The sequence below is a fragment of the Mustela nigripes genome, chromosome 2 (assembly GCF_022355385.1).
Source record: "Mustela nigripes isolate SB6536 chromosome 2, MUSNIG.SB6536, whole genome shotgun sequence".
In the NCBI taxonomy this organism is placed as follows: domain Eukaryota; kingdom Metazoa; phylum Chordata; class Mammalia; order Carnivora; family Mustelidae; genus Mustela; species Mustela nigripes.
The window spans coordinates 104948573-104974739 of NC_081558.1; the positions used below are offsets into that span (position 1 = coordinate 104948573).

A 26167-nucleotide genomic window follows, 5' to 3' on the forward strand; every position below is an offset into this window, starting at 1 on the left:
CATGCATAACCAGTTATTTTTATTTTTATTTTTCTCAAACAGAGAGGGCCGAGCTGCTCTGGTTTCATCCTTCGGGGTATTTAAATACTTGACCATGTACGGCATAATCCAGTTTATTGGTACTTCACTGCTCTATTGGGTATGAACCTAAATAATTTCTTCCCAGTTTTAATTGCATTTACATCCTTGGTTTATTCTTTGGGGTGTGGCTCCTACATGGGATTTAATGTTTTATAAATAAATGACATTTCTCAAAATAGATGTCTGCAAACTTGGGAACTTGGCATAGCTGCACATGACACATGGAGCTAGAAATAAGTAGCTGGGGATCAGTTTTCTAGGAGTGGTGTTTTTTCTAGATAACTGGAGACACTTGACCTCTTGAGCATCTATTTCTTTACTTGGAATATGAAGAGAGCTTCAGAACAGCCTAAATATAACTCAGCAGGAAATGCATCAGTCTCCAACTATGGAATATTTTTGACAAAAGACTAAGAGGAGATAAAAAGAAAGAGAAGTTTTTGAATTGACCTTGAAGCACCAAGAATTAGAAAAACTCCCAGACCAGAAATTTACTGCTGAACCTGGTCAGGATGTACACACTTCGACATGTCATTAGCAGAGGATTAGTATTTAAAATTTTTTTAAAGATATTTATTTATTTATTTAACAGAGAGAGAGAGAGAGAGAGAAACAGAGGAAGAGAGAGGAGTAGACTCTCCACTGAGCAGGGAGCTCGATGTGGGGCTCAATCGTAGGACCCCAGGATCATGACCGACTGGAAGACAGATAGTTAACTGACTGAGCCACCCAGGTGTCCCTATTTAAAAAACTTTTTAAAAAGATTTTTGAAATTAAATAATAAAAAATGAACATTTTAAAATTAACTAACTGTATGGAAGAAATATGTATAAGTCAAAAGTAATCTTCATTAATTCAGTCATAGCTTGCTCTATAGTGAGATGATCCAACAGCCTCAGGAAACACTTCAAGGAGGCAATTATTATACTGTTTTTCTGAGACATTTGAGAGATGAATGAGAGGACCACAGGCCTCTAGAATCTGGTGGGCTGTTGTGTGCAAGAATCATATGCAGAGGGCTAAGTGGCAACCAGGCAGATTAGAAATAGGAACTGGGTTGAGAGTCAGAAAACCTAGATTCAAGTTCTACCTCTATCACTAAGAACACCTTAGATTTTGCCCTTGGCCAAGCCCTTATGTGCCTCTGGGAAATCAGGTTGGCAGGTTTCCAAAGTTCTAGGAAAGCAGCTTCTAGAACAAAAACTAAGGCTGCCTTGGGAAATCTCTCCCTGTTGCATCTCACCTGCATTCTGAGGGGAAAAGAAAGGAAAAGATATGAGGAAGAAATGTAAGAAGATAGAGAGAGAGTTGGAGGGTGAGAACCTTGGGGAACAATTTATGGGGATGAGGAACAATTTATGTCTTCTCAAAAATATGAAAGACTTCTCAGTTCCAAGTCTTTATACATAAAGTCATGTCCACATAGAGATAGGCCACTCTGCAGCCATTCACTCTGATGGTCTGGGCTTAAATAAAAGTGTTCCACAAAGACTTTTTTTTTTTTTTTTTAAGATTTTTCTTATTGATTTGAGAGAGAGAGAAAGAGAGTGAGCACCAGTGGGGTGGAGAGCAGAAGGAGAAGTAGACTCCCTGCTGAGCAGGGAGCCTGATGTGGGGCTCAATCCTGGGACTCTGGGATCATGACTGAGCCAAAGGCAAATGCTTAAATCAACTGAGCCACCGAGCTGTGCACCCCCCACCCCACAAAAAACCTTTAATTAGAAACTTCAGGGTCTTGAGTTCACACTCTAAAAATCCAGAAATACTTCTTATTCGCATAAATATGGTCCCCAATGGTTCAAATCATAATTTAGTGTTCAGTCAGCAGCCATGAAGCAGAGAAACAGCTGGTTGCAACAGGTATTGCAAAGTATGTTTCTGGTGGTAACGAGTTGACCTTTATATAAGACTCCATAAACGTAACTTCAGACAAGTTCTGTGTCTATACAAACCTAGGAAGTCAAGCATACCAGACTGAAGTCTGCAATGGGCTTACTTGGGGTAGGGGGTACTTGTTCATTTTGTGAAAGTGAATGAACCCCAAGAGAATGATATTGTGAACTCAATCTATGGATAAGGATGGAGAGTAATACCTGTTGAATGATTTGTGGCTTGGATTTCAAAATTTTAAGTTTGACGTTCCCAGTGGGTATCTTATGTTGAGAATTCAACTGTCCAGGCTGAGACTGCAGCTGCCAGATTACTGTGGCCAATAAAGAGGGTGTTTCCCAACTGGCTGACTCTCATTGCTAACATAGAGTTAAGGCAAACACTGCAAAATCGTCATCTGGTTTCATTCTCTCCAATGAGATGCTAAAGGTTGTAGGTAAATTACTTCCTTTTTAAAGAGGAAAGAAAAATAACTGTTGCTTCCTGACTACTTTTCAGAAAGATTTTTGGCAGTGATAACAATGCTGCTTTCATTTACTTTTTGTTCAAGATTTATTTATTTATTTATTCTTAGAGAGAGAGAGGGAAAGAGAGAAAGAGAGCCTGGGGAGGGAGGGACATAGGTAGAGGGAGAGAGAGAATCTCAGGCAGATTATACACTGAATGCAGAGCCAGAGGTGGGGCTCAATCCCATGACCCTGAGATCGTGACCAGAGCCAAAGCCAAGAGTTGCATGCTCAACTGACTGAGCCACTCAGGCGTCCCTTTATATTTACTTGTATTTCCTTTTCAGCAACTACAGCTCTTTGGGAATTACCAGTACCTCATGCAAGATGTAGCCATTACTTTGATGGTCTGTTTAACAAGTAAGTGTTTTAGCAAAGTAAACAGAATTATCTTTATTTATCCATGACACTTCAGAAATGCTCACATAAACCGAAGCTTCTGAGAAAGATGCACCTTTATGTACTAAAACCACATCACCTGTGAGTTTTTTGAAAGAGGTGTTGGAGTAATTTGAGTCTTGAAGTCCTCGGATCTGGCACTAAAACATCCTGATAGCAAATAGGTCTTAGTCTCATAAAATGATCAATGTATTCTGACTTCTTCATAGGTGTGTGTCTTTTACATAGAAAAATGTACAAGAAATCTAGAAAGGGAAATCTTTAAAACCCAAAGGTCACTTTCTGTTATTCAGCTATACTTCACATTGACGTAAAACCAGATTTTTGCTAGGTCTTTGACATGTGAAAACAAATGCTAGCATTTAATTCTAGGAATTCTATCAAAAGCAAGGTGTGGCTCACAGTAGCTATTGCTCATTTTCCTCCTTTAAGATGACACTGATAAAGTATTACCTATCAAAGAACTCAGGGCTTCATACTAACTCTTAATAAGCAAGAAAGGTGACTACCTCAACAGAGAGCAAAGAAAAAGAATGACATAGTCATCTCTTTTTCCTTGTTCAACAATGGAAGTGTTATGAAAACTAACAGATTAAACATCAGGCAATGCAGGATATTAATAACCTTAAGAATTTTCATGTAACATCTTAAAACATGAAACTGATACAGAAATCGTTTATTATATCAACCCGATGACAGAAGTTACCAGCATTAGAGATGTAAGTAACATCAGTTTTGATTCTTCAGGCTGAAATATATATTCATAGTCCATTAACATATTTTCTGTGTTTTATTAATAGTCACACGACTGGAACATTTTGAATTGGTGATATTGCTTTTGCAGTGTTGGACATTTTTAAGTAATTTGTATGATTTATTTGTGAACATGGTCAATGATGCTAAAAAAAAAAAAAAGACAAAAATACATCAGAAAGTTCTAGGAGCTAAGCTAGAAGGCGGTAGCATGGTGGAGAAGGCCATGGCCATTTTCGATCACTCCCTATCTTTGCAAACTTTGGCAAACTATTCATGAAATAATTTCCTGATATGAGATGTCCTCCTAGGGTTGAGAAGATCGGACAAAACAATGCATGTGACATGTACAGCAGTGTGCCACATACTGTAAGCCCTTGTCACAACATGAATGCTATCACCTTGCACCTAGTCTTTTATTCTTCTTTCGAAATGACTGGCTAACTCGGCGAACCCTTGAACAGAATTAGACTAAGTACAAGTAGATTGATTAGAAATCCAAAAATATGAATAGTGTGTTTGGGGTATTTTTTAAAGATTTTATTTATTTAGTTATTTGTTTGAGAGAGAGAGATAGAAAAACAGAAAGAGAGAAAGAGACGGGGGGAGGGGCAGAGGAAGAGGAAAAGGGAGAATCTCAAGCAGGCTCTGAGCTGGAGGGAACCTGATGAGGGGCTCAGTCTCACAACACTGAGAAGAAATCAAGAGTTGGATGTTTAACTGACTGAGTCACCCACACACCTCAGTGTTTGTTTTTTTATCCTCTGCTTTCAATGACTATTGTTTTTCCATTACTGCAAGCCCAGTCATCCCACAGGCAGATCATTTCCTGGTCAGTATCAGGTATTAAAATGATCTCATCTTTAGACATTAGTCTAGACATTGTAAGCTAACATTTCATGTTTTCATCCAGTTCAGACTTTTTCTTCCTCTAGATCAAGCCTGACCTTGGAGCAAGCAATGGGAGAGAAGGCCATGGTCTCTACTCTGCTTGTGTTGCTTACTCTCCACTCTTGCTTCAGGGACTCTAGGAGCAACAAGAGCCAATGACTTTTTACTTACATGGGGGTATTTTAATCTGTCCTATCAAGTGTCCTCTAACATGGCAGCCATCTAAAATTCATGTTCACAAGTAAATCATACATATTGCTTAAAAATATTCAATATTGCTGAAGCAGTATCATTGATTTAAATTGGCATGGGACTCACTGGTGAGTTCTTGGGCTCTTCAGAAATTCCTGCAAATTACTCTGGACTAGACTACTCCCTGACATGGGTGGTGCTTTCACTCTCTGACTCCTCAGGATTCCTCTGAGGAGCTGCCTTCTAATGGTATGCCCTTGAAGCCTTTTTCTATTGCTCGGCCCTCTACCCACACTGGGCAGAGTCCTTCCGAGACAACTCTAGCCTGGCTCATTTCCATTGTTTCTACCTGGCCTACCAGATAGTGGATGTAGCCTGCTCTCACTGCTGCCATCTGTCTTTCCCTCTGGTATTGTAACCAGAATGAGCAAGCTAATCTCCGCCTCCCCAAATACTTCAGGTCTCTCCTGGAGGGGTTCTTATGACTACCCCTCATTTTGGATTGGAATGATGCCAGGAAGAAAATCACAGTTCTCGCTACTCTTCACAATTCCCTTTAAAAAATCTCTTAGGGGCGCCTGGGTGGCTCAGTGGGTTAAAGCCTCAGCCTTCAGCTCAGGTCATGATCTCAGGGTCCTGGGATCGAGCCCCGCATGGGGCTCTCTGCTCAGCAGGCAGCCTGCTTCCCCATCTCTCTCTGCCTGCCTCTCCGCCTACTTGCGATCTCTGTCTGTCAAATAAATAAATAAAATCTTTTTAAAAATCTCTTAATTTCTGTAGTTTTATATATTCTGCACATAGGTAATTGCTTGGGGTTAGGGGCGTGCTTACAGTTGAGGGACCAGTATGGATCCCTCTGAATGGGTGCATTAGAAACAGGCTGTCATCTCTCTTTTCATTCAGTTAGCGTTTACCATTCATGGTCAGCAAATATAAGGCTCAGCAAGGAAAGGCCCAAACAAAGGAAAAGCCCCATTTAATATCCTCTTAGATGTGTTCATCTTCTACTATGTGTTAGGCACATAGGTGTGTCTGGGACATAAAAAGCCTGATCACTGAAGTTTACAGTTTAGTGGGGGATTCACATACATGAATAAGGAAATGCAAGTCAAAAGTAGTAAGTGCCAGAAAACAATGCATACTTTGGGAGCTCAGAGAAAGGAGAGATTATAAAATCTTGTGGGAACAAGACAGGCTATATATAGATGAGCACGTACATAAGTTAATTAATACATGATGGTGTTGTTTTTGTTTCATACTAATTTAAGCTTGAGGTCAAAAGCCCTAATGTGGGAACCTAAAAAGGCAGGCACCTTGGTGAGAGTGAGAGAGAAACAACAGGTGCTTTGGAAGTTCAGAGAAAGGAGAGATTGTTGCTGAAAATCTGGGGTTAGGGAAGAAGAGCTAGCAATGGAGAAAAGAGAGAAATACTAAGGACTGATTCATGGAAGAAGTAACATTTGCATCAGAATAGAAAAAGAAGGACGGATTTCAAAAATCTTTTCCTAAAGGATGGGTACTTCAAGTAGAATGAAGCAGCATGATCAAGAGAGAGCTAGAACATGAGTTTTTCAATTTGACCATACTGTAGGATATGTGGGAAAAAAAAAAAAAAAAAACAGCCGGAGATAAATTTTGAGAAGGTGAGTCAGATCAGATCACAGAACCTGACTTCCAGGCTGAGAACTGTGGACATTCATCTGTGGATGTTAGTAGTCATTGGCAATTGAATGATCAATGTAAAATCACACTCACCAAGCGGCCTGGCCTGCCTTTCCAGGTTCCAGGATTAGGGCTTTTGACCTCAAGCCTGAATTAGTATAGGACAAAGATAACACTATAATATATTTAATTAATTTAGGTACTTGCTTATCTATATATACTTTGTCTTGTTTCCATAGGTTTTAAGGCAACACAAAAGCAGCTAATAAGACAAGATATAATATGTTAAAGGGAAATCAAGGAGAAAAGTAAAATGAAGTCAGAGAACTCAATTAAGAAAATGTATGTCTTAAAGCCCAATTTGACCCTAAAAGTTACCAAAGTCATTATAAAAGGAAATTGTTCTAGCTGCATCTCTACTCTTTTTAACAAAACCCACTCAAATTAGATCAAGAAAAAAGAAGTAGGGGGATGTTTAAGAGCATAATTCTCAAAAGAAAAAAATCTGAGAATAGAAACTCAGAAGCACCTGGGGTCAGAGCAGGTCTAGAGCACTAAAGAATAGAAAACAGAGGCCACCTTTTTTTATTTCCAAGAGGCCATCTTATCTCTTTCTTCTTCTTTCTATTCTTACTGTTTTTGTATGACTTCTACTCATTCACCTTGCAAATGACCCTAAATGGTGACTCTGCTATTGAACCTCCATAACCTTTCTGTTTATCTTTGGACAGCTAATTAGCTCTGCCTCTCAGTGTCTCCTTTGCAAATATTTTGGAGAGAAAATTTATGGACCTAACTTGGGTAAAATGTCCACTTCTAAGCCAGTCCTTTCTGTAAATAAAGATGAGGTCATGTAATTTAGCTCGATTTAGGCCAACCACTCCAGCATATGGATGGAGACGGTGTCCAGAGAAGACTGTGGGAGGGAACCCATCCATTATATAAATGCCTCTCTTACATAAATTCCATCAGTGCTTCAAGGACTCCTCACATTTTTGGGGTCTCGGTCCCTTTGGAGAATCTCATGAAGACATAGATCTTTTCACCTTAAAAATCTCATGAAGCCTATTCAAAATTTTGCATGTAGTTTAGGTGGGTTTGGGAACCTCTGAAAATTTGATGTACATGACTTGAAGTGTCCTTTATATAAAGCTAAGCCAACTGTTTAGGAAAAGCATGCCTACCTTATATCCAAATGATGCTGAACAACTAAAAAGAAGACTTTGAAAATGTCTTCCTACTTAGCAGGCCCTGTACCAGGTTCAGTGAGGGACAGACAGTGGGATGAGACAGAGTTTCCTCCTTCGGGGAGCTCACAGTCTGCTGAGTGCATGTGTAAATGACTGGATTTAATGCAAGACATTCTCACTACATAGCAGCAAAATGAGTAATGGGCTGTGGAAACTCAGAGGAGGGAATAATTAATTCTGAATGAAATAGAGCACTTCACAGGCTTACATTCCTCTGCATACAGTATGATAACATATATCATCACCATTTTAAGGAAACCTGGACTATTCAGAAAAGTTCTGGCTGCTGAGAAATAACAAGTTGGCATTGTAGTGCTCCTCATTTTATCCTTTTCAGTTCAGGAAATCCACGCTACTGCAATGTGCTATAGAGCAGAGAATGGGGGGCTTTATAATTAGGCAGGCTTAAGTTGATATTATCACCCTGTTGCTCACCAACTATGGGTCTTTAAATAAGGTACCCTACTTCTCTGAACCTCACTTTCTTCACTTGTAAAATAAAACTGAAATACCTATTTTGCATTACTTAAAAAAATATATTATTATTATTATTATTATTATTATTATTATTTTTTGAGAGAGAATGAGCAAGGGATAGGGTCAGAGAGAGGCGGGGGTAGGGGGGCAGAGAGATAATCCGAAACAGAATCTATGCCCATCACAGATCTCAAGGCAGAACTCGATCTTTCAACTCTGAGGTCATGACCTGAACAGAAATCACAAGTTGGTTGCTTAACTGACTGAGTCACACATGTGCCCCTTGCATTGCTTTTTAATGAAATAATGTTTGTAAGACACTTCGCAGAGCCTCTGGAACATAATAGGGGCCCTAAAATGCTAGTCTTTTATTTATTTATTGTGTGTGTGTGTGTGTGTGTGTGTGTGTGATCAGATATTCAGATTCTCTATCAGAAAGCATTAGAATTTTTAATATAGAAAGGGTTAAAATAATCATTATGTAAGGACTCTGCTTCAATCAGCTATTGCCACAATAATACTGTATAACAAACCTCTCCCCAAAATTCTGTGGCTTACAATACCCACTCTTGCTCTGTAGATAGACTGTCATTCAGCACATCTAGGTCAGTTGAATCGGATCAGCTTTAGGACGTAGATCAGGTAGTCTTGGTCCAGGCTATGGGTTTCATTCAGGTCTGCTCCACATTTTTCATTCTGGAGCCAGGATGGAATGACAGACTTGGGCATGCTTTCATTGTGATCACATAGAGTGAGGCTGGGCACACAAGCACACCTGAAACCTCTGAAAACATTGCTTTGGCCTCAGAAAATCACACAGTGAAACCGAAATTAAAGGCTGATAAAGTGCACTCTACCACCATGAGGCCAATAATTCAAGCCAGTATGGTGTCTGGGTAATAGAAAAGTCAGAAACTCAGTGAGCATCTGAAAAAGGGAGGACTGGAGAGGTAGAGCCAAATGCATAGAGATATAGTTGCACCTCTCTCCATCACCCACTGCTTCTTCATGCACTCTATAGCCATCTTCATCCTTGAGTATAGGAACGTGGAAAAAACTCCAAGCATGGCACCCTCTGCCTTCTGTGGCCAGAGCAGTCTCTTTGCATTGACAAGAGGCCACACTGTGTGCCCCTTCCTTGCATGCCATGCAATGACTTTTCACACCAACTACCCAGAGTGATGCCAAACTTCACAAGTTAAGGACATAACGTCCTTAAGACTGTCCTTACTTCAGACCTCAGCCATAAGCTTTGGGTCCCATTCCCATTTTTGACCAGCTGGCTGCAAATGTAGGGGTTCTCATTTTCTCCTCAGGTTCAGTAATTCATATCAATAACTCACAAAATTCAGGAAAGTGGTCTACATAGGATTACAGTTTTATTATAGCAAAGGGATACAAATCAGAACCAGCCGAAGGGAAAGACACACAGGGTGAGGTCTGGTGAAAGGATCCCATGGTGGGAGGATCTCAACACTTCCATTGTCCTCTTCCCGGGGTGTCCGTTTGCCCTACTTTCCTGGCACATCCATGGCGACAATATGCAGAGTATTACCAAACAGTACTCACCTGAACTTTGGTGTCTTGTCTAGAATTTTTATTGGGTTTTTCTTATGTAGACATGTTTGGTTGTATCATTGGCCATGAGGTTGATCACAATCTCTAGCTTTTTCTGTGGGATGCCCAGTTCCATCCTGAGTCATCATTTCATCACCAACTTTCTTTGGGCCCACCATCTGTGATCTTGTTTGCATAAACCATCAGGGCTACCATGAATAAAAAGACAGTTTTGTCAACTCAAGAAATCCCAACAGTTTAGAGGATACATCCTAGGATCTAGGAATAAAGGTTGGCCAAATTCTTTATGACACAACCCATCTGTGTTTTTCCATCAGAATTCAAGCTCTTCAGGGCAAATGAGATGTCTCTTCATCTCTGCATACCCCATGGTCTATAGCCTAGCATCCTCCTGGGGAAACACTGATTAAATTGGTAAAGCTAAAGCCTTAGATAGTTATAGAGCTTTAGAGTAAATGAGTCAGGAGAGACTTTGGAGACCATTTAGACATTCCTACACATCCACTTTCTACATGAGAAAATGAAGTACCAGAAGGTCCACGTGATTACCTGAGAACCCACTGAGAAAACTGAAGACCTACTTTAGAGTGTTATCATCCCAAACTGGACACCTGCTCCTACTGCTTTGCCCTTACATTCATGAACATAAATCTAATCATATATACCCTACTTTCTTCTTTACATCAAAGAAACCAGTGATCAGCTATAAAAAAGGAAAAGGCAATAGATAAGAACTGAAGATAAGAACTGAAACCCGACTATAATGTAAACCTTTGAATGCATTGTATCTAATTCCTGACCTTTCCATGCTTCTTTCCTGTGATGCACTAAGAAGTAAAGTACATTCCATTTTCATCAGCTTGTTAGAATATGTGGCTTCTAAGAAGAATGCAGTCATCTTTTCTTATTTATAGTTGTTCTATTTAACCTTTGCCTATTGTCAAACCTTTAAATTAAAAAAAAAATAACACCTTAGGATCCAAACTATAATACATTTTAACACTCTCATCTGGAAGCAAGTTTATCTTATGAACTCTTTTCCCTGACCAGGTGTAATGTGTTCTAACAGTTCTCCACTTGCGACTTAACCAGTGAGCAGGATGGAACAGAACACACCTTTAGCATCTATCCTGGTACACTGAAGTACTTAGAGAATGTTGACTGAATGAATAATAAAATGAGTGCTTTAAAAAAAAATCACCAGTATATAAAGATTAGTCTAGCCTGATGCCTCTTATTCTCCACTTTTTTTTTTTTTAAGATTTTATTCATTTATTTTTCAGAGAGAGAGAGCACAAGCACAAGCAGGGAGAGAGGCAGGTAGAGTGGGAAGCAGGCTCCCTGCTGAGCAAGGAGCCTGACAGGGGATTCAATCCCAGGACCCTGGGATCATGACCTAAGCCAAAGGCAGATGCTTAACTGACTGAACTGCCCAGGCGACCTTTATGCTCCTCTTCTTAACTCCCCACCTTCCCACCTCTACTGAGAGATCATAGTACTGCTTTTTCATGTGAAAGCCCACACTCTATTTTACCTACCGTTCCTGGTCAGTCTGGTTATGGAGAAAATATTTGCACCATGAAACATGGTAAATGTATAATTAGCAGAACTTTTAAACCTATTGGTTTTCATTTCTGAAGGTGAAACAAAACATGGAAGAGGCAAGGACTGGTAGCATTGGATATGCACCTAGGCAATGTGCTTATCTAGATATAAAGCCTCATTCATGTTTGCTGACTCTGAACCCTAATGCAAGTCTTGAGATAAGATGCATCCCAATTTTTACTGTCAATAATGAAATCATAATAGGGGAAAATGCATTTGTTTTTCAGTGAGTTCAACTCACGCCTACCCAAAGCTGGCTTCTTACCGACCAGCAGGACAGCTCCTTTCTCCACCTTTGCTGCTCTCAGTCTTTTTGAACACCTGTTTCACCTGCATTGTGCAAATCTGTGCATTTCTCTATGTGAAGCAGCAGCCCTGGTATTGTGAGGTCTACAGATACAGGTAAAGTTCAGTTTTTTAGTTTTCCTTTCTGAAGGTGATACAATGAGTCCGCAATGTCATTGTACAACTTGTTTTGCACATATACCCTTAATAAATAAATAAATTAATTTTTATTTTATTAACATATAATATATTATTTGCTTTAGGGGTACAGGTCTGTGATTCATCAGTCTTACACAATTCACAGCACTCACCATAGCACATACCCTCCCCAATGTCCATAACCCTGCCACACTATCCGTCCCCTGACCCCCAACAACCTTCAATTTGTTTCCTGAGTTTAGGAGTCTCTTATGGTTTGTCCCTCTCCCCAGTCCGTAACTTTTTAATTAACAAAAGTTGTGTCTCCACACTGCAAAATATCAATGACCAGATAGAACACAGAACACAGTTAATGGGTAGAGTCCTGGGGTGAGCCATGTGCAGTGGGTGGGAAAAGATCTTCACATTTGTTGTTGATGTGTAGACCCAACCATTGGTTGACTGAATGAATGTACTCATTCCCTGGTGGTTTGGAGATCATATAGACCAGAGGTCAGCAAATGTTTCTTGTGGAGGGTCAGAGAGTAAACATTTTAGGCTCTGTGGACCTGACAATCTCTGTTGTAATTACCCAGTGCTACTGTTGTAGTGAAAAGCAGCCACAAACAATGTGTAAAAAAGTAGGTGTGACCATGTCCAATAAAACTTCGTTTATACAAAGATGGGGAGGGTACTTGCTATGGTGAGTGCTATGAACTGTGTAAGACTGATGAATCACAGATCTATACCCTTGAAACAAATAATATGTTATATGTTAATTTAAAAAACTTTATTTACAAAAAGAGGTGTTGAGTTGGATTTGACCTAATGAGCTGTAGTAAGCTGACCCCTGTTTTACCAGATATATTTGTTTAAATTTATTTACATTTTTCAAATGAATAATATGTTAGTAGATGGTACCATTTTTCTGACTTAACTGAACACTAGACTTAGGGTAAGTCTTTAACTGTAAATTAAGGGTAAAATGTAGTGAACTATGCCATAGATATTCAAACTTTGCTTTTTCTGACAAAACCTGCCTGACCTCCAAAGGAAAGGCAGAAAAGGAGCATCTCTTTTTGAAGTAAGGCTTGTACAAACTCCTTTACACACACTCTACTGTGATCCTGAAGGAGCCGAGCCCCAGGAATCAGTGAAAGATGAAAAACTATCAAATGATGTCCAGGATTGTCATTGAGATCCTAAATTCAGAAATTCAAGTATTACTTGAAGTGAGAATTCATAACCAGATTTTTCTCAAAACAAGATTTTTCTCCTAATTGGAGTGTGTGTACTCAGAGATAATATTCTGATTGAATCTGGAGGACAAGAACGTATAGCCCCAAGGGTGATAGATAGGTAGTCCTGCCTCTATCACTAACGGCTATGCTATGCTATGCCTTAACTTTCTTATCTGCAATGTAAGTATAACAGATTAGATACACTTTTATGTTAAACTCTATAATTCAGGCCTCTGGTCTATCTGTCACCTTTGTGCAAAAACACTTTGTGGCTACTGATGATTAATGTATTCAGCAAATAGTCACTGAACCTCTGCTCTATGGAAAGCACATCTCAGTACCCTAGGGAACCAAGGATTAAAAGACTTAAGTCTATTTTTTGGGAACTAATTTCATCTATAACAAGTTATAGGAGTAAAAAGTTTCAAGCTGAACAAGAAAGTGGATAGAAACTAATTTGTAAGTTTGATTATTTAAAAAAATGAATATTGCTAATAGATCAATCTGGACTGGGAAAACCCATCACTTAAGCACTTTTCTGAGCAAATATTCTGTGGCATATCTGCGCTAGGTGCTAAGGATTTGTAAATTTGAGTAAAACAATAACAAAATAAAACCAAAAGAGACAGTTCATATTCAAGGAACTCTCATCCCTGAGATGGAAAGTAAAAATATGCAAATGAATAATTGCAAAACAGTGAGCTAAATTCAGTGCTAGAGGCAAGAATGGAGTCTGGTAGTTATGCTTGCCAGTGAACTAAAGACAAAGCCTTTCAGATAAAGGGGTGGAGAGGGCATGGAGTACATGACCCAGATGTGTGCAAACTGTGATATTTGGGCAACAGAAAATATTCCTATGTTTGGAATATAAGGAGCATAGGAAGACTGTCAAAAGATAAGGGAAGGAAGGCCGATAGAGACCAGAGTACACAGATCTTCTGAGCTTGCCTGAGAAGCTGAAACTTAATTTATTAGCAAAATAGAGCCATGGACACTCAGAAGCAGGAGAGGGTCATGTTTGGATCCTCAGTAAGAGAGTGGATTAGAGTAGGCAGATTCAAATTGAGGGCCTGAGTCAGTGGGCTTACATTCGTCCACAGAAGAGAAAACAACACACACACACACACACACACACACACACACACTCACTCTAACGCATACAGGCACACGTGTGACAACACACCTAACCATATATGCAGACAAACACACACACGCAGATAGCCATGGTTCATTCATTCTGAATTGAAAGGAATGCCATAGAAAATTATCATCCAAGTCCTTTCAAGACAGATCACTTGTTCTAAATGGAATGCTAGACAAAGAATAATTTTGACTTGTTTTAAATTTTATTTTTGCTTTGTCATTGCAAAAAGTGAACAAAATATGTTCTGGTGGTTACTGGCTGGAGCAATTTGAAAGCTGAGATCCCATGGTAGTGATAAACTTTTTTTCGTACCACCTGATAAAAATAGAATAAAAGATCCCATAAATGCTGGCAATTCTTTTGTAGTAAGTGCTTTCTGGACAACCAAAGTAATTTCTCAACGAATGTGAGTTTGGAGAGAAATGGGACTGGAAATGCGACTCTGATTCCTGGTTCAATTTTAAGTTTTGAGAGTACCACACTGTGGCCCATCGCCACCATCAACTGCATCACGGTGGCGTTTATCTTTTCTAAGGGAAAGCCATTTCGAAAACCCATCTACACAAACTGTGAGTATATGAAGTTTAATTTTTCTTTTCACATTTTCTTTCCGTTTCCCCCCCTCCCAGAATCCCAGGGCGGTGGTGAAGGGATGGCTGAATGCCAAAATGGAGCGCTGGCATTTCTACTGGTCGTATAATGCTGTTTTGACTTGATTCATTCTTCTAAGTTCCCCTTCTAGTTATCCACATTTTTCATTATTTTATTCAGTTTTCTCTATTTTCTCAGCTTTGCCTTGTCATTAAAAATATAATTCTGCTCTAAATTTTTTTTAAATTGAGTATTGAAGGACATTTCATAGGTGGTGGACGATTGGGCAGTAACCTCCTCATTGGCAGATAAACACATGCATTATTAAATAGTCACGTGAGTCCTGTCCCATTGTGAGTCATCAAGAACGATTTAAAGCACATTTGTATATGTCAAGGTATTTTGTAAGACCTTCTTTAAAAAAAAAATTATTTGAGAGAGAGTCCACAAGTGGGAAGGAGTACATGAGTGGGAGAAAGGGTAGGGGGATAGGGAGAAGCAGCTTCCCCACTGAGAAGGAAACACCATGTGGGGCTCCGTCCCAGGACCCTGGTATCATGACCTGAGCTCAAGGCAGACACTTAAACGACTGGGCTACACAGGCGACCATGTAGAAGACCTTCTAATCAATTCAGATACAACTTGACCTCTTTAGTAGCTTCATAACATTGGACAAGTTACTTTAACCATTCTGTGCATTTCTTAAGTCACCAGTGAGGATGAACATATTTTCATATGATTAAACATTTCTTTTCTGAATTGCTTATTTATATTTTTTAATCCATTCTTTTTTTAAATCTAATGTTAATAGTGGCATATAGTTTGAGAACTCAAACTACTTTATTCAAGTAATTACTAGTTTTCCCAGAAGATTTTATTACTTAATATTTCTTTGGATCATTTATTTCTTAATTAAATATAATGCCACCCTTAGCATACATACATATTCATGTATATGTATGGCTTTATTATATACATAATTTATATTATGTGAGTTTTTATATTATACTTAAATATTTTATTTTTATTTATTCTTGGAAGAGAGACTGTGGGGGTAGGAGCAAGGAGAACAGAGGAAGGGAGAGGGAAGGTGGAAGAACTTCAAGCAGACTCCCCACTGAGTTCAGAGCCCATGTCGGGGCTGGATCCCATGATCCTGAGATCATGACCTGAGCCAAAACCCAAAGTTGGCACTGAACCAACTGAGCAACCCAGGCACCCCTATATTATATTTATATATGTTATATACCTACAAATCAATTTTTATATAATTAACTAGTTCCTAAGCTATCTTTTTTGTCTCATTAATGTACCAGTCTATTCTTGATCTAAAAATTATAGTTTCATTCATTTAGCTATAGTTTTATAATAAATTTTAATGAATAGTAAGATTGGCATATCTTCATTACTCTTCACTTTTCAAAAATTTCTTACTTTTCTTGCTTATTCATCCTTCCAGATAAACTCTATAACAAACTGTAAGGTTTAAAAAAAAAATCCCTTTCTGAATTCTGATACTTTGGGAAAAAATTATTTGTTAACACAATTTAGTCCTCACATTTAAAAACATGCCATCCTTTTCTATTTGTTCATGCTTTTTTTTTTTTACATCGTTCAGTAAATATTTATTGTTTTTTTCTGTTGTAGATCCTGAACATTTAAGAAACTTATTTTGTGTTTTTTAATATTTTTCTTTATATTGTGAGTGACTTTTTCCCATCACATTTTTTAAAACATTTTTTTATAAAAAGATTTCATTTATTTATTTGACTGACTGAGATCACAAGTAGGCAGAGAAGCAGGCAGAGAAAGAGGAGGAAGCATGCTCCCGGCTGAGCAGAGAGCCCAATTCAAGGCTCGATCCCAGGACCCTGGGATCATGACCTGAGGCGAAGGCAGAGGCTTCGCCCACTGAGCCACCCAGCCCCCCATCACATTTTTTTAACTGGTTATCACTAATACCTGTAAAAGTTATAGTGTTGTTTATTTTCTATCCAGAACGCTTTTTGAACTTTGCAATTACTCCTTGATTCTTGAGTGTTCTAGAAAGATAATTAATATCATCTGCAGGTAATGCTTCTTCTTCTTTTCCAGTAATTATATTGCTTATTTATATTTTCTGTCTTAGTATACAGTCCAGAATTTTCAGGATAATATTAAATAATTGTGTTGGTAGCAAAAAGTACTACTCCTTAATAAAAATACATCAGTTGTTTTCACCTGATTTCAAATATTGGTTCAATATTAGTTCATGTAAAGAAAATACCTTTTTATTTCCATGAAATAAACCAAGAACAGGAGATGTATTTCATCAAATGTCTTCCCATCACCTACTGAGATGATGATGCTTTTTTTTTCCTTTTGACCCATTGTTAGAATCTGTTATATTAATAAACTTATTATTAAATTATCTTCATATTCTTGAGCAAACTCTACTTATTTGTGGTGGATTATACTCTTACTAAATTGAATTTTATAGTATTTTAATGTCTGCATTTTATATTGGATTGGTCTGATGTTTTTGTGCAGTGTTTTGTTAGGTATGAGTATTAGATTTGAAAACTCTTCGACTTTTTCTTTCCCAGAAAAAGTACTTTGTAGATAGGAATTGTCTATTCCTTGGCAGTTTGCAAGAACCCAGTAATATCATCTGCCTCAAAATCCTTCCTTTGAAAGATTTTTTTTAAAGAATTGATTTAAGTTATTTTATTTTTAAACTGTTTTTAAAATAATAATTTGGGGGGGGTCTGGATAATTCTATTTCATCGAGATTATCAAACCTTAGCATCAGATTTTGAGTGGCATTTTCTTTTAACTCTAATGCCTTCTCTAACTTTTAATGTTCTCATCATGTATGTCTTATGTTTCATGTATTCTTTTTTTAATTTAATTTAATTTTTCAGTGTCCCAAGATTCATTGTTTATGCACCACACCCAGTGCTCCATGCTATACGTACCCTCCTTAATACCTACCACCAGACTCATCCATCTCTCCCATCCCTCTCCCTCCCAAAACCCTCAGTTTGTTTCTCAGAGTCCACAGTCTCTCCTCTACCCCTCCGATTTCCCTGGTTTCATTTATTCTTAGCGGAAATGTATTTTTATTGGTTTTCTTTAAAATTTAATAATTCTGTCTTCCATTTTCTAACTTGTTAATTTTTGCTTTTCCCATTCTTTCCCCCTTCTTACTTTGTCTGAAAAAAATTGTAATGTTAGAATTGTCTTTATAATATATGCATTTTCTTTTATTTTTATGAAATTAGAAAAGCATTCAAGATCAAGAAATATATTTTGGGTTACGTTCTTTACATTTTCATGTGTCTAATTATTATTGAATTTCTTCTTTGACCCACTAGTTTAAGAATAGCAATTTTTCATCTTCAAGTGGGAAGAGATTTTGTTTTCATTCTCTTACTACTCTTCTTATCAGTAGCTTACAAATGAAATGGACTTGATTTCCTTTTTGACCAAGAGATGTTTAGAATTTTGTTTTAAATTGCTATGTTGGAAAGGATTTTTCATTTAAATTTGATTAATAATTTTTACTTTCATTATCATGATCAGAAAATCTAGTCTATAAAATTTTTGCTTTAGAGAATTTACTACAGTTATGCCATCCCATGGCATAACCTGTAACCTCTAATTTTCAAAATAAGTCATAGATATTAGAAAAGTAAGCCTTATTCCTCTTTCTAAATTAGAAACATACATTTACTACATTAAACTAATTTTAGAATTATTTACATTCTATAATCCCAGGTCATGATCCCTGGGTCCTGGGATCGAGCCCCACATTGGGCTCTCTGCTCAGCGGGGAGCCTGCTTCCTCCTCTCTCTCTGCCTGTCTCTCTGCCTACTTGTGATCTCTGTCTGTCAAATAAATAAATAAAATCTTGGGAAAAAAAAAAAAAGACAAGTTTGTCCCTGTCTTAATAACCTTGGACAGGAGATCAACTTTATGATGACGAGATATAGAAAAAAATACAAATTTAATTTTTATGGAAGTAGGTGTGAATATTTGTGGAATAAATATGGTCTGGAAACAATCTGTAGTGCCTTGCCAAGGACTTGTCTTTCCAAATTACCTATGTAAAAAGAGTTTTAACTTTCCTCATCAGTAGCGATTGATCAGGGGAGGCAACATTCATCTGGTTCCTCATTATGTTTTCTAATCAAAGCTGAATTAAATGAAGGTCTTAAGCATTTGCTTCCACAATGGTCATTTGTGCACCCACCTGGCCTGGTTTTCAGATCGTCAGTCTAAGGACAATGTGATGTGCATAGCACTCAGTTGGTTCCTGTGATGACCGGGCCTTCATCAGCTTGGACGTTTGGGGGGCATCCTCTTTTTCCCACTAGCTGGGTCCCTGAGACATGGAGACAATGGAATAAATGAAAACTCCATACAGCCCCTTTTCTGGGCTCTTCTTATCACCAAGCTATTCAGGTCACTTTATTTTGGGAAATAAGCAATCCTGCAGCTCCTGCTTTTCTTCTGTCTGCCTCACACCTCTTCCATGCAAGCCTGAGTATTCTTCTGGGAGGTGCTGCATCTAGTTGTGTATCTAAAGTGAAACTTTGGGGCACCTGGGTCATTAAGCATCTGCCTTCGGCTCATGATCCCAGGATCCTGGGATGGAACCCCATATTAGGCTCCCTGCTCAGTGGAACGCCTGCTTCTCCCTCTCTCTCTGCTGCCCACCCCCACCGCCACTTGTGCTCTCTCTCTTTCATTGTCCCTCTCTGTCAAATAAACAAATAAAATTTTAATAAATAAATAAATAAATAAATAAAGTGAAGCTTGGAAGAGTATGTGGGCACACGTTGGGCACAAGGGTGAAAACAGAACTCTGATATCTTAAAAAAAAATAGAATAGGGCCAGCAGTAGATAGGCAGTTACTTCTGATTTCTGGTTATAGAGGCCTATATAGAGTTGGGGGCTGGCAGACCATAAACACTGGAATAAATGAGGTGGAGAGAATATAAGAGAAAACCTACTTTGCTTGTTTGTTTATGAATTTTAACACTTGTAAGAGTCATTTATGTCATGGCAACACAGATGAAATGCTGCTCTTTTGGCCTGGAGATGCTAATCTTACCAAAAACATTTCTAAGGCACCATCTGCAAAGTGCCCAAGAGCTCTGAGGACACAGGTGTTGGGAGGCTTGGAGGGTTAAGAACAGTGGTGCTGACACATTGCATCCTGGGAAGTTTAGCTCCCCAAAGCAAAGCCATTTGGGCTGGTTAGAGAGAAAGAACCTAGCAGATGTACAGGAGAGTTACTCATTCTTTCCGTTCAGAGTCCTAGAAAAACACATACAAAGACACTTTTAAGTGGTTACAGTCTAGTAGATTCATAAAGGAAGATCAGGCAAAGCAGAATGGTCCATAACCATACGAAATAAAACTTTGTAAGAGAGGCTGGGGAAGTCTTTTTTAAAAAGTGGTATCTGAATTGGCTTTTTTTAAGAAAAAGTGGAACTTGCCAAGACAGGAAAAATATCACCTACACAGTGTATGTTGTCAACAAAGGCCTCCGTGGAAATGGCAGCTATGTGATTTAACTTCCCTAAGACACATAAGGAAGAGCCATCAGAGAGCAGATCAGAAAGGCAGATTGAAATCGAATTGGGGAAGGCCTTGAATGTCAGTTGAAGACCCTGGACCTTATTCTCTAGGCAACAAGGAAGAATGAAGTGGTGCTGAGGGGACTGACTCTCCGTTCAGGCACGACTCACTAGCTGTGCAGTGATTTAGGGCCTCTCTGGGGACCTTTTACATGAGCTGGTCCCTGCGGGGTGTCCTAGCCCCCCTGGACTTCTCAGCTGACGTGACTCCTTTATGGAGTTTACCGTAGTTAATTGGCAGTTTTCTGCACCTCGCCTTTCAAAGAAAGATGTTACGATACAGCCTTTGTCTTATAAGCATTAGAACATATTTTAAAGCATATGAGGATATATCAAAACATCTGAAGATGTATCCGGTATTTGCCCAACAGAGATCATTGGTTCTGCAGTGTGTGCCAAATTATATGAAACATTCATTTAGTATCTGAAAATAATGTTTTGGTGTTTCTTCAGATATATTTTCATTTCTGCTGATGTCTGCCTTGGGTCTCACAGTTTTCATTCTGTTTTCTGACTTTCAAGATATATATCATGGAATGGAGGTAAGAGCTATTCATTATCACATCTTCAATGACTCACATGTGCGATGGAACCATATCTGCACCGTTAATTATTACCATATTCTCTCTGATATTTTAATATTGTGAGGTTCTTCTCATTTACTAAAACAACAAATAGCTTACCTGGCTCTCCCATATGCGACCCTCTGATTGTTTTCAGATGATCTATATTTTCAGTCAGGGACATTTATCTCTTCACACCTAAAATACTATGCGTGGATATTTTACCCTTCCATGTTATACTAATATAATAAATTAATCTATTAACACAATAATAACTAATTCTCCAATTTTAGTTTTTTTAACATATAGTAGAAATCCTTTATGATGTAGTTGTAAGGAGTAAGGAAAAGTAGACGTACAGGCCAATCATATTCTCTCTGTCAGACATGGACTGCAGGGAGTTTTATTTCAGTGGACATCATTTAATCTGGGGTGCAGTGAGTTAAAATAAAATTTATCAAGAGGTCATTGAATCCATTCTTGGAGCCATACTTGTGGGAGAAGTAAAAAAAAAAAAAAAGAGGATTGACTCTTGATTTGCAATCTATAGTTTTGTTGTGAAGATGAGTCCCACCCAAGAGATATGATGATGTAGTAACATGAGACCACCCATGCTTCAAGAGGGTGTAACATAGAAGTGAGAACATAAGAAGGAGGAGTTCTCACGGGGCCTGTGTCTATCATGGGAGGCTTCATGGAGGAGGCACAATGTGATCTGTGTCTAGAGGATAGGCTAGGTTTTGCTAGGTAAAGGGTAGGGGTATTTCCAACCAGGAGAACAGCCTGAGCACAAGCAGAGAGGGCTGGAAGAATCTCTTTTGTCTTGGAAATGCAAAAGAATGTAGGGTGGCAGAGATAAAAATCAAAAGCCAGACTTGTTTCACAGAACACCTGGAAGACTGGCAAAGATGGCAGCACCATGCTGTGGAATATGATGAAGGCATGGCTAGATGGAGAGGGTCAGGGAAGTTTGGGCTCTCTTCTGAAAGCAACAGGGAGTCATTGATGATATCCAAACAGGTTTTTTTCAGCAGAGTTTTTAAGGATGACTAATTAGATGATGGCAGGAAGGCTACATGCTAGAGCCAGAGAGGCTGTGGACAGAGACGCAGTTAGGAAGTGAAAACCTATATCATTTAGTCACTTACAATACATTATGAAGCTTTAGCACATGCTTGACACTAGGGCTCCAAAGATGAGTAATATGTGGGCACCCCTCTCAAGTAGTTCAGGGACTAGGAGGGAAGACCATCACATAAGCAGATGATTCCAAAGCAATATGACAGGTGCCGTCCAAGCCAAGAGATGGAGAAGAGACCTCCAAGATGAGGGCAGGGGCCACAGGGAGGGCAAGGGCCAGGTTCTCCACTGGCATCTGACCCCCTACCACACCTTACAACCTTCTCCAGACAGCATGCTCCCAGGCTGTGTCTCACAACCTCAGAAAGTCTGTCTGTACTTGGGGAAAAAAAATAACAAAGTGTTACTTTGAAATACCCCATATCAGACTAGGGGTGAGAGTTGCAAGTGAGCTTCTAGACGTGGTGAAAGGTCTGTGGGTTTAGTCCTAAAGGCAGCTCAATCCCCGTCCTTTACTTTGGGTCAGAAGGGCTCTGTGTGAATATTCTCTTGCTATGGATGCAGCATGAGAAGTTGTAGTGTTCACACCTATTACCTAATTTTATTTGGTGGTCAGTATGCACCCTTTAGTCCTCAAAAGGAGGTGGGTTGAGTGGGTTCAAATTCCATCAAGCCATTAGATTTAGTGCTAGGACCATTTGTTCAGAAAATTTCCACCTAGTTTCAAAAGCAACTTGAATCTCTTTCCCCTTTATGTTTTACTCATAATCAGTTTTACTGAAAGAATGAACTCCAGGTAGATTTTACTTTGGGAGGATTAGAAGTAATAGTATTATTAAATGAACAACTTCATCTTGTATTCTCTTTCTTATTTTTGAAAAGATAAAAATGAAGAGAGACACGCAGGTTCCAAAGTGCTTTGTCTCATGTGTGTGACTGAGAGCACATTTTCCAAAGTCTCTGTCAGGCAGTTAAGGGAGCACAGGCCCAGAGGCAGTCAATTCTCATTTGCATTCTGGCTCTGCCATTTATTGATTGGCTTTGAATCCTTGGGCAAGTTACTGACCTCATCCGTGAAGTGAAGAAAGCCATGCCCACCCTCCAAGCTCAGAGACTTGTTACAAATATAAATTAATTAATATAAATATATATTAATTAATATAAACAAGATCATTAAGATATTTTGTTTGAAAATGGAAGATATGCAAAGCATAAAGGTAGCATTTCTTTTTTTAACAGCTCATCCCAACCCTGACATCATGGAGGGTTTCAGTTTTGGTGGTAGCCCTCATCCAGTTCTGTGTGGCCTTCTTTGTAGAGGTAAAGTGATTTCTTACATCTCTTTCTTTCTTTCTAGGGGAAAAAAAGGTATCATTCTCAACACATGCCTGTTTTTTAATGCAACCTCTTTTGTCCCCAAAAGTGATAGTTATTAAGGTTTTGTAAAAGCTGTACATGCTCTCTTTGGGGGAAATTCTAAAATCTTAAAGACTGTATAGAAGTGCTTTTAGGATCTGTAGCATAGAAAGCAAAACATTAAATTAACTCTAATGTAATCTCCCATGAAGGCATTATATTATACTTTTCTAGTATTCTCATGAGCTAGTAGAGACAAGACCAGGTGACCTACCAGCTCTAAAATTCAATGAGACCTTTCGAGTGAAGAACTGTCTTCAGAAGGGCTTCCTTAATTAAGAGAGAAAGGAAGCCATTTCTCATTTTAGTCAATTCTTACCCTTGAAAGTCTTCCTCTATAGCATTTTTCTTCTACTCAGTGTCACTAAATGACTTCACCTACTCAGTGAAAGTTTCAGGAACTATTGTTTTTTTTAAAGGGACAGTTAAAAAAAAAAGATTTATGTATTCTAAGTCCCTTGGGGAAAGGGATCAACCAAATTTTAAAAAATACATACACACGCACACACACCCATACATATAACTGTATATAATGGTATAAAATTTCTCGTACTCTTTAAGGAATTCCATTTTTGAGCCTATATATTTTTAAATAACCCAAAAGGAGAAAGAAAACTTATGTGTATGAAGGTATTCATTATAGTATTATATCAGGTATTATCTCAGTATTATCTGAAATTTTAGACTCAACTCATGCATTCAAAAATAGAGATGCTGTTTATTTAAATAGTTATACAACAATTTGATAAATTGGCATGTGGCAGATAGCAGTGATTTTTTTTTTCTTTCCTTGATTTTGAGTACATTATTTTGTTATTATTTCAGTCTGGCACTAAAATAATTCTAAGTGAATCAGCAGCCAGGATTTAACTAGAAAATCTGTAGAAATGAAAGGCTGTAAGCTTTGGGCAGATTTCTCTCAAGCACTCTTCTTCCTCAAAGGGAAGAACCAGGGGGAGCTGCTAGACATCGTGGGGACAGTAGGAAGGAGAAGCTGCTTCAGAAGCAGCAGTACTAAGCACATCTCATAGGAAGACCTGGGGGAGCAGAGTGCGGTGGTGAGCAACCTGGCTGCAGGGAAAAGTAGGCTCATAATTTGGTTGTTTTCTCTACCTGATTTCTCAGGATGTCATCCTTCAAAACCAAAAGCTCTGGCTATGGATCAAAAAAGAATTTGGATTCTCTTCTAAAAGTCAATATAAAAACTGGCAAAAAAGGCTGGCAGAAGATCCCACCTGGCCTCCTACACACAGAACAGATTATTCAGGTGATGGCAAAAATGGATTCTACATCAACCTCGGCTATGAGGACCATGAACAGATTCCAAGAGCAAAACTCGAAATGGGAGGCCAAAGCACAGAACAGCATTTTTGGACGAGGCTGTAATCAGAATTGTCGTACTTGCTTCACAGCATCTCCTTGTTCCCTGAAACTAAACCATTATAGAAAATGGATCATAGTCTATCCTTATCTTTTCTCTCTCCATTGGATGATTCAAAGGGTGTTTCTCAATGTACTGAACCTTGCAAAAGAGAACTTTAAATATGATTATTTGGACTGTATTCTCTCCTATTGAGGAAAAAAAAATGCACTTCCTGGATTACCTTTTTTTTTTTTTTCCACCCCTAATAAACTAGTCACATTGCATAGCATTATCCTGGCTAAAATGCACAAGTTTTCATGGTAATGAAATTAGGAGTATGAACATTGGTAGAACAAAGGAAAATTGAAGACCAGTTTAATGTTTGAAAGTTTCAATAATATATTTTTATTTGCACCTCCAGAAATAAAAGAATTTGGGGGAAAAGCCTTTCTCTCAATAAATCATCATAAGTTTAATCTTCTATTTACTTGCAAAGATCATTTATGTGCATATCTTTTCCCAAGGTCACAAAATTCCTCTTTTTGCTTCTTTTGTATGGCTTTAATGGAGAAACAAGAATTGACATTTACTTCAGAAAAGTCAACACTAACTGTGGTAGTGTAGGTAAGGAGAGTGATGGAGATGTCTGTTAATTGTCTATAATCTTGGCTTGGGCACAACTTACATCTAAGCAAACTCCACCAATGTTGGCATCTTCCAAAGTATATGGTTTTGGGCTCAGAGAGCAAGAAAATCCTGGGTAAATCACAAAGATAATGGGATACCTTTTAAAATGTACTTTTCACTAAAAGAAGCATGGCACTTCTATTTACTTTTTGCTGCTGACAGATTAAACCTCAAGTGCTAAGTTGAAAAGTGGGCTCAAAATCAGCATTGCTCATCTTAAAAACAATCCTGGGGAAGGGACCCATGATGTTTGTATCTACAGCATGACAATTATCAAGCTGCTAAACAACCTTAAGTTCCATTTCATCTTTTTATTATCTTAATCAATTATTAATGGCCACTTAATAGCCACAGGAATGGTAAATCTGCAGATATATGCTGCACACTATTACCTTTAATATATATCTACCTCACTGTGACCTTGAGAGGACATATATCCCTAGTGAACATTTTAAATTAACTACTAGTCATTTTTTATAAAAATAAATCTGATTTTGCCAATTTAACAGATTTCTAGTGGCGCATAGGTGATTAGTTAGCCAGTTCTATCCCATGAGTGCCAATTATGTGCCAAATACTGTGGGATGTATGGATTCCATACACCTTCACGATTCTGGAATCTTTAGGATTGAAAAAAATGTTAACATTTCAGCAATGCATTGCTCTAAATAGTATTTTTTACTATGTTATTCAAGCCAGTAGCATAAATGCCAATTCCTATAGGAATAAAGCCTTTATATTTACAT

At 38.3% G+C, this 26167-nt stretch overlaps 1 protein-coding gene across 1 annotated transcript in view; it reads left to right on the forward strand.

Annotated features, from left to right (window-relative positions):
• ATP13A5 (ATPase 13A5) overlaps positions 1-24757 on the forward strand; it is an 86039-nt gene extending 61282 nt beyond the window's left edge. The window contains exons 24-30 of the mRNA XM_059388338.1: positions 43-139; positions 2765-2837; positions 11512-11686; positions 14459-14661; positions 20766-20854; positions 23195-23275; positions 24497-24757. Coding sequence (XP_059244321.1) covers positions 43-139; positions 2765-2837; positions 11512-11686; positions 14459-14661; positions 20766-20854; positions 23195-23275; positions 24497-24757 — 979 coding nt within the window. The remainder of the gene's footprint in view (positions 1-42; positions 140-2764; positions 2838-11511; positions 11687-14458; positions 14662-20765; positions 20855-23194; positions 23276-24496) is intronic.
• The last annotated feature ends 1410 nt before the right edge of the window (positions 24758-26167 follow it).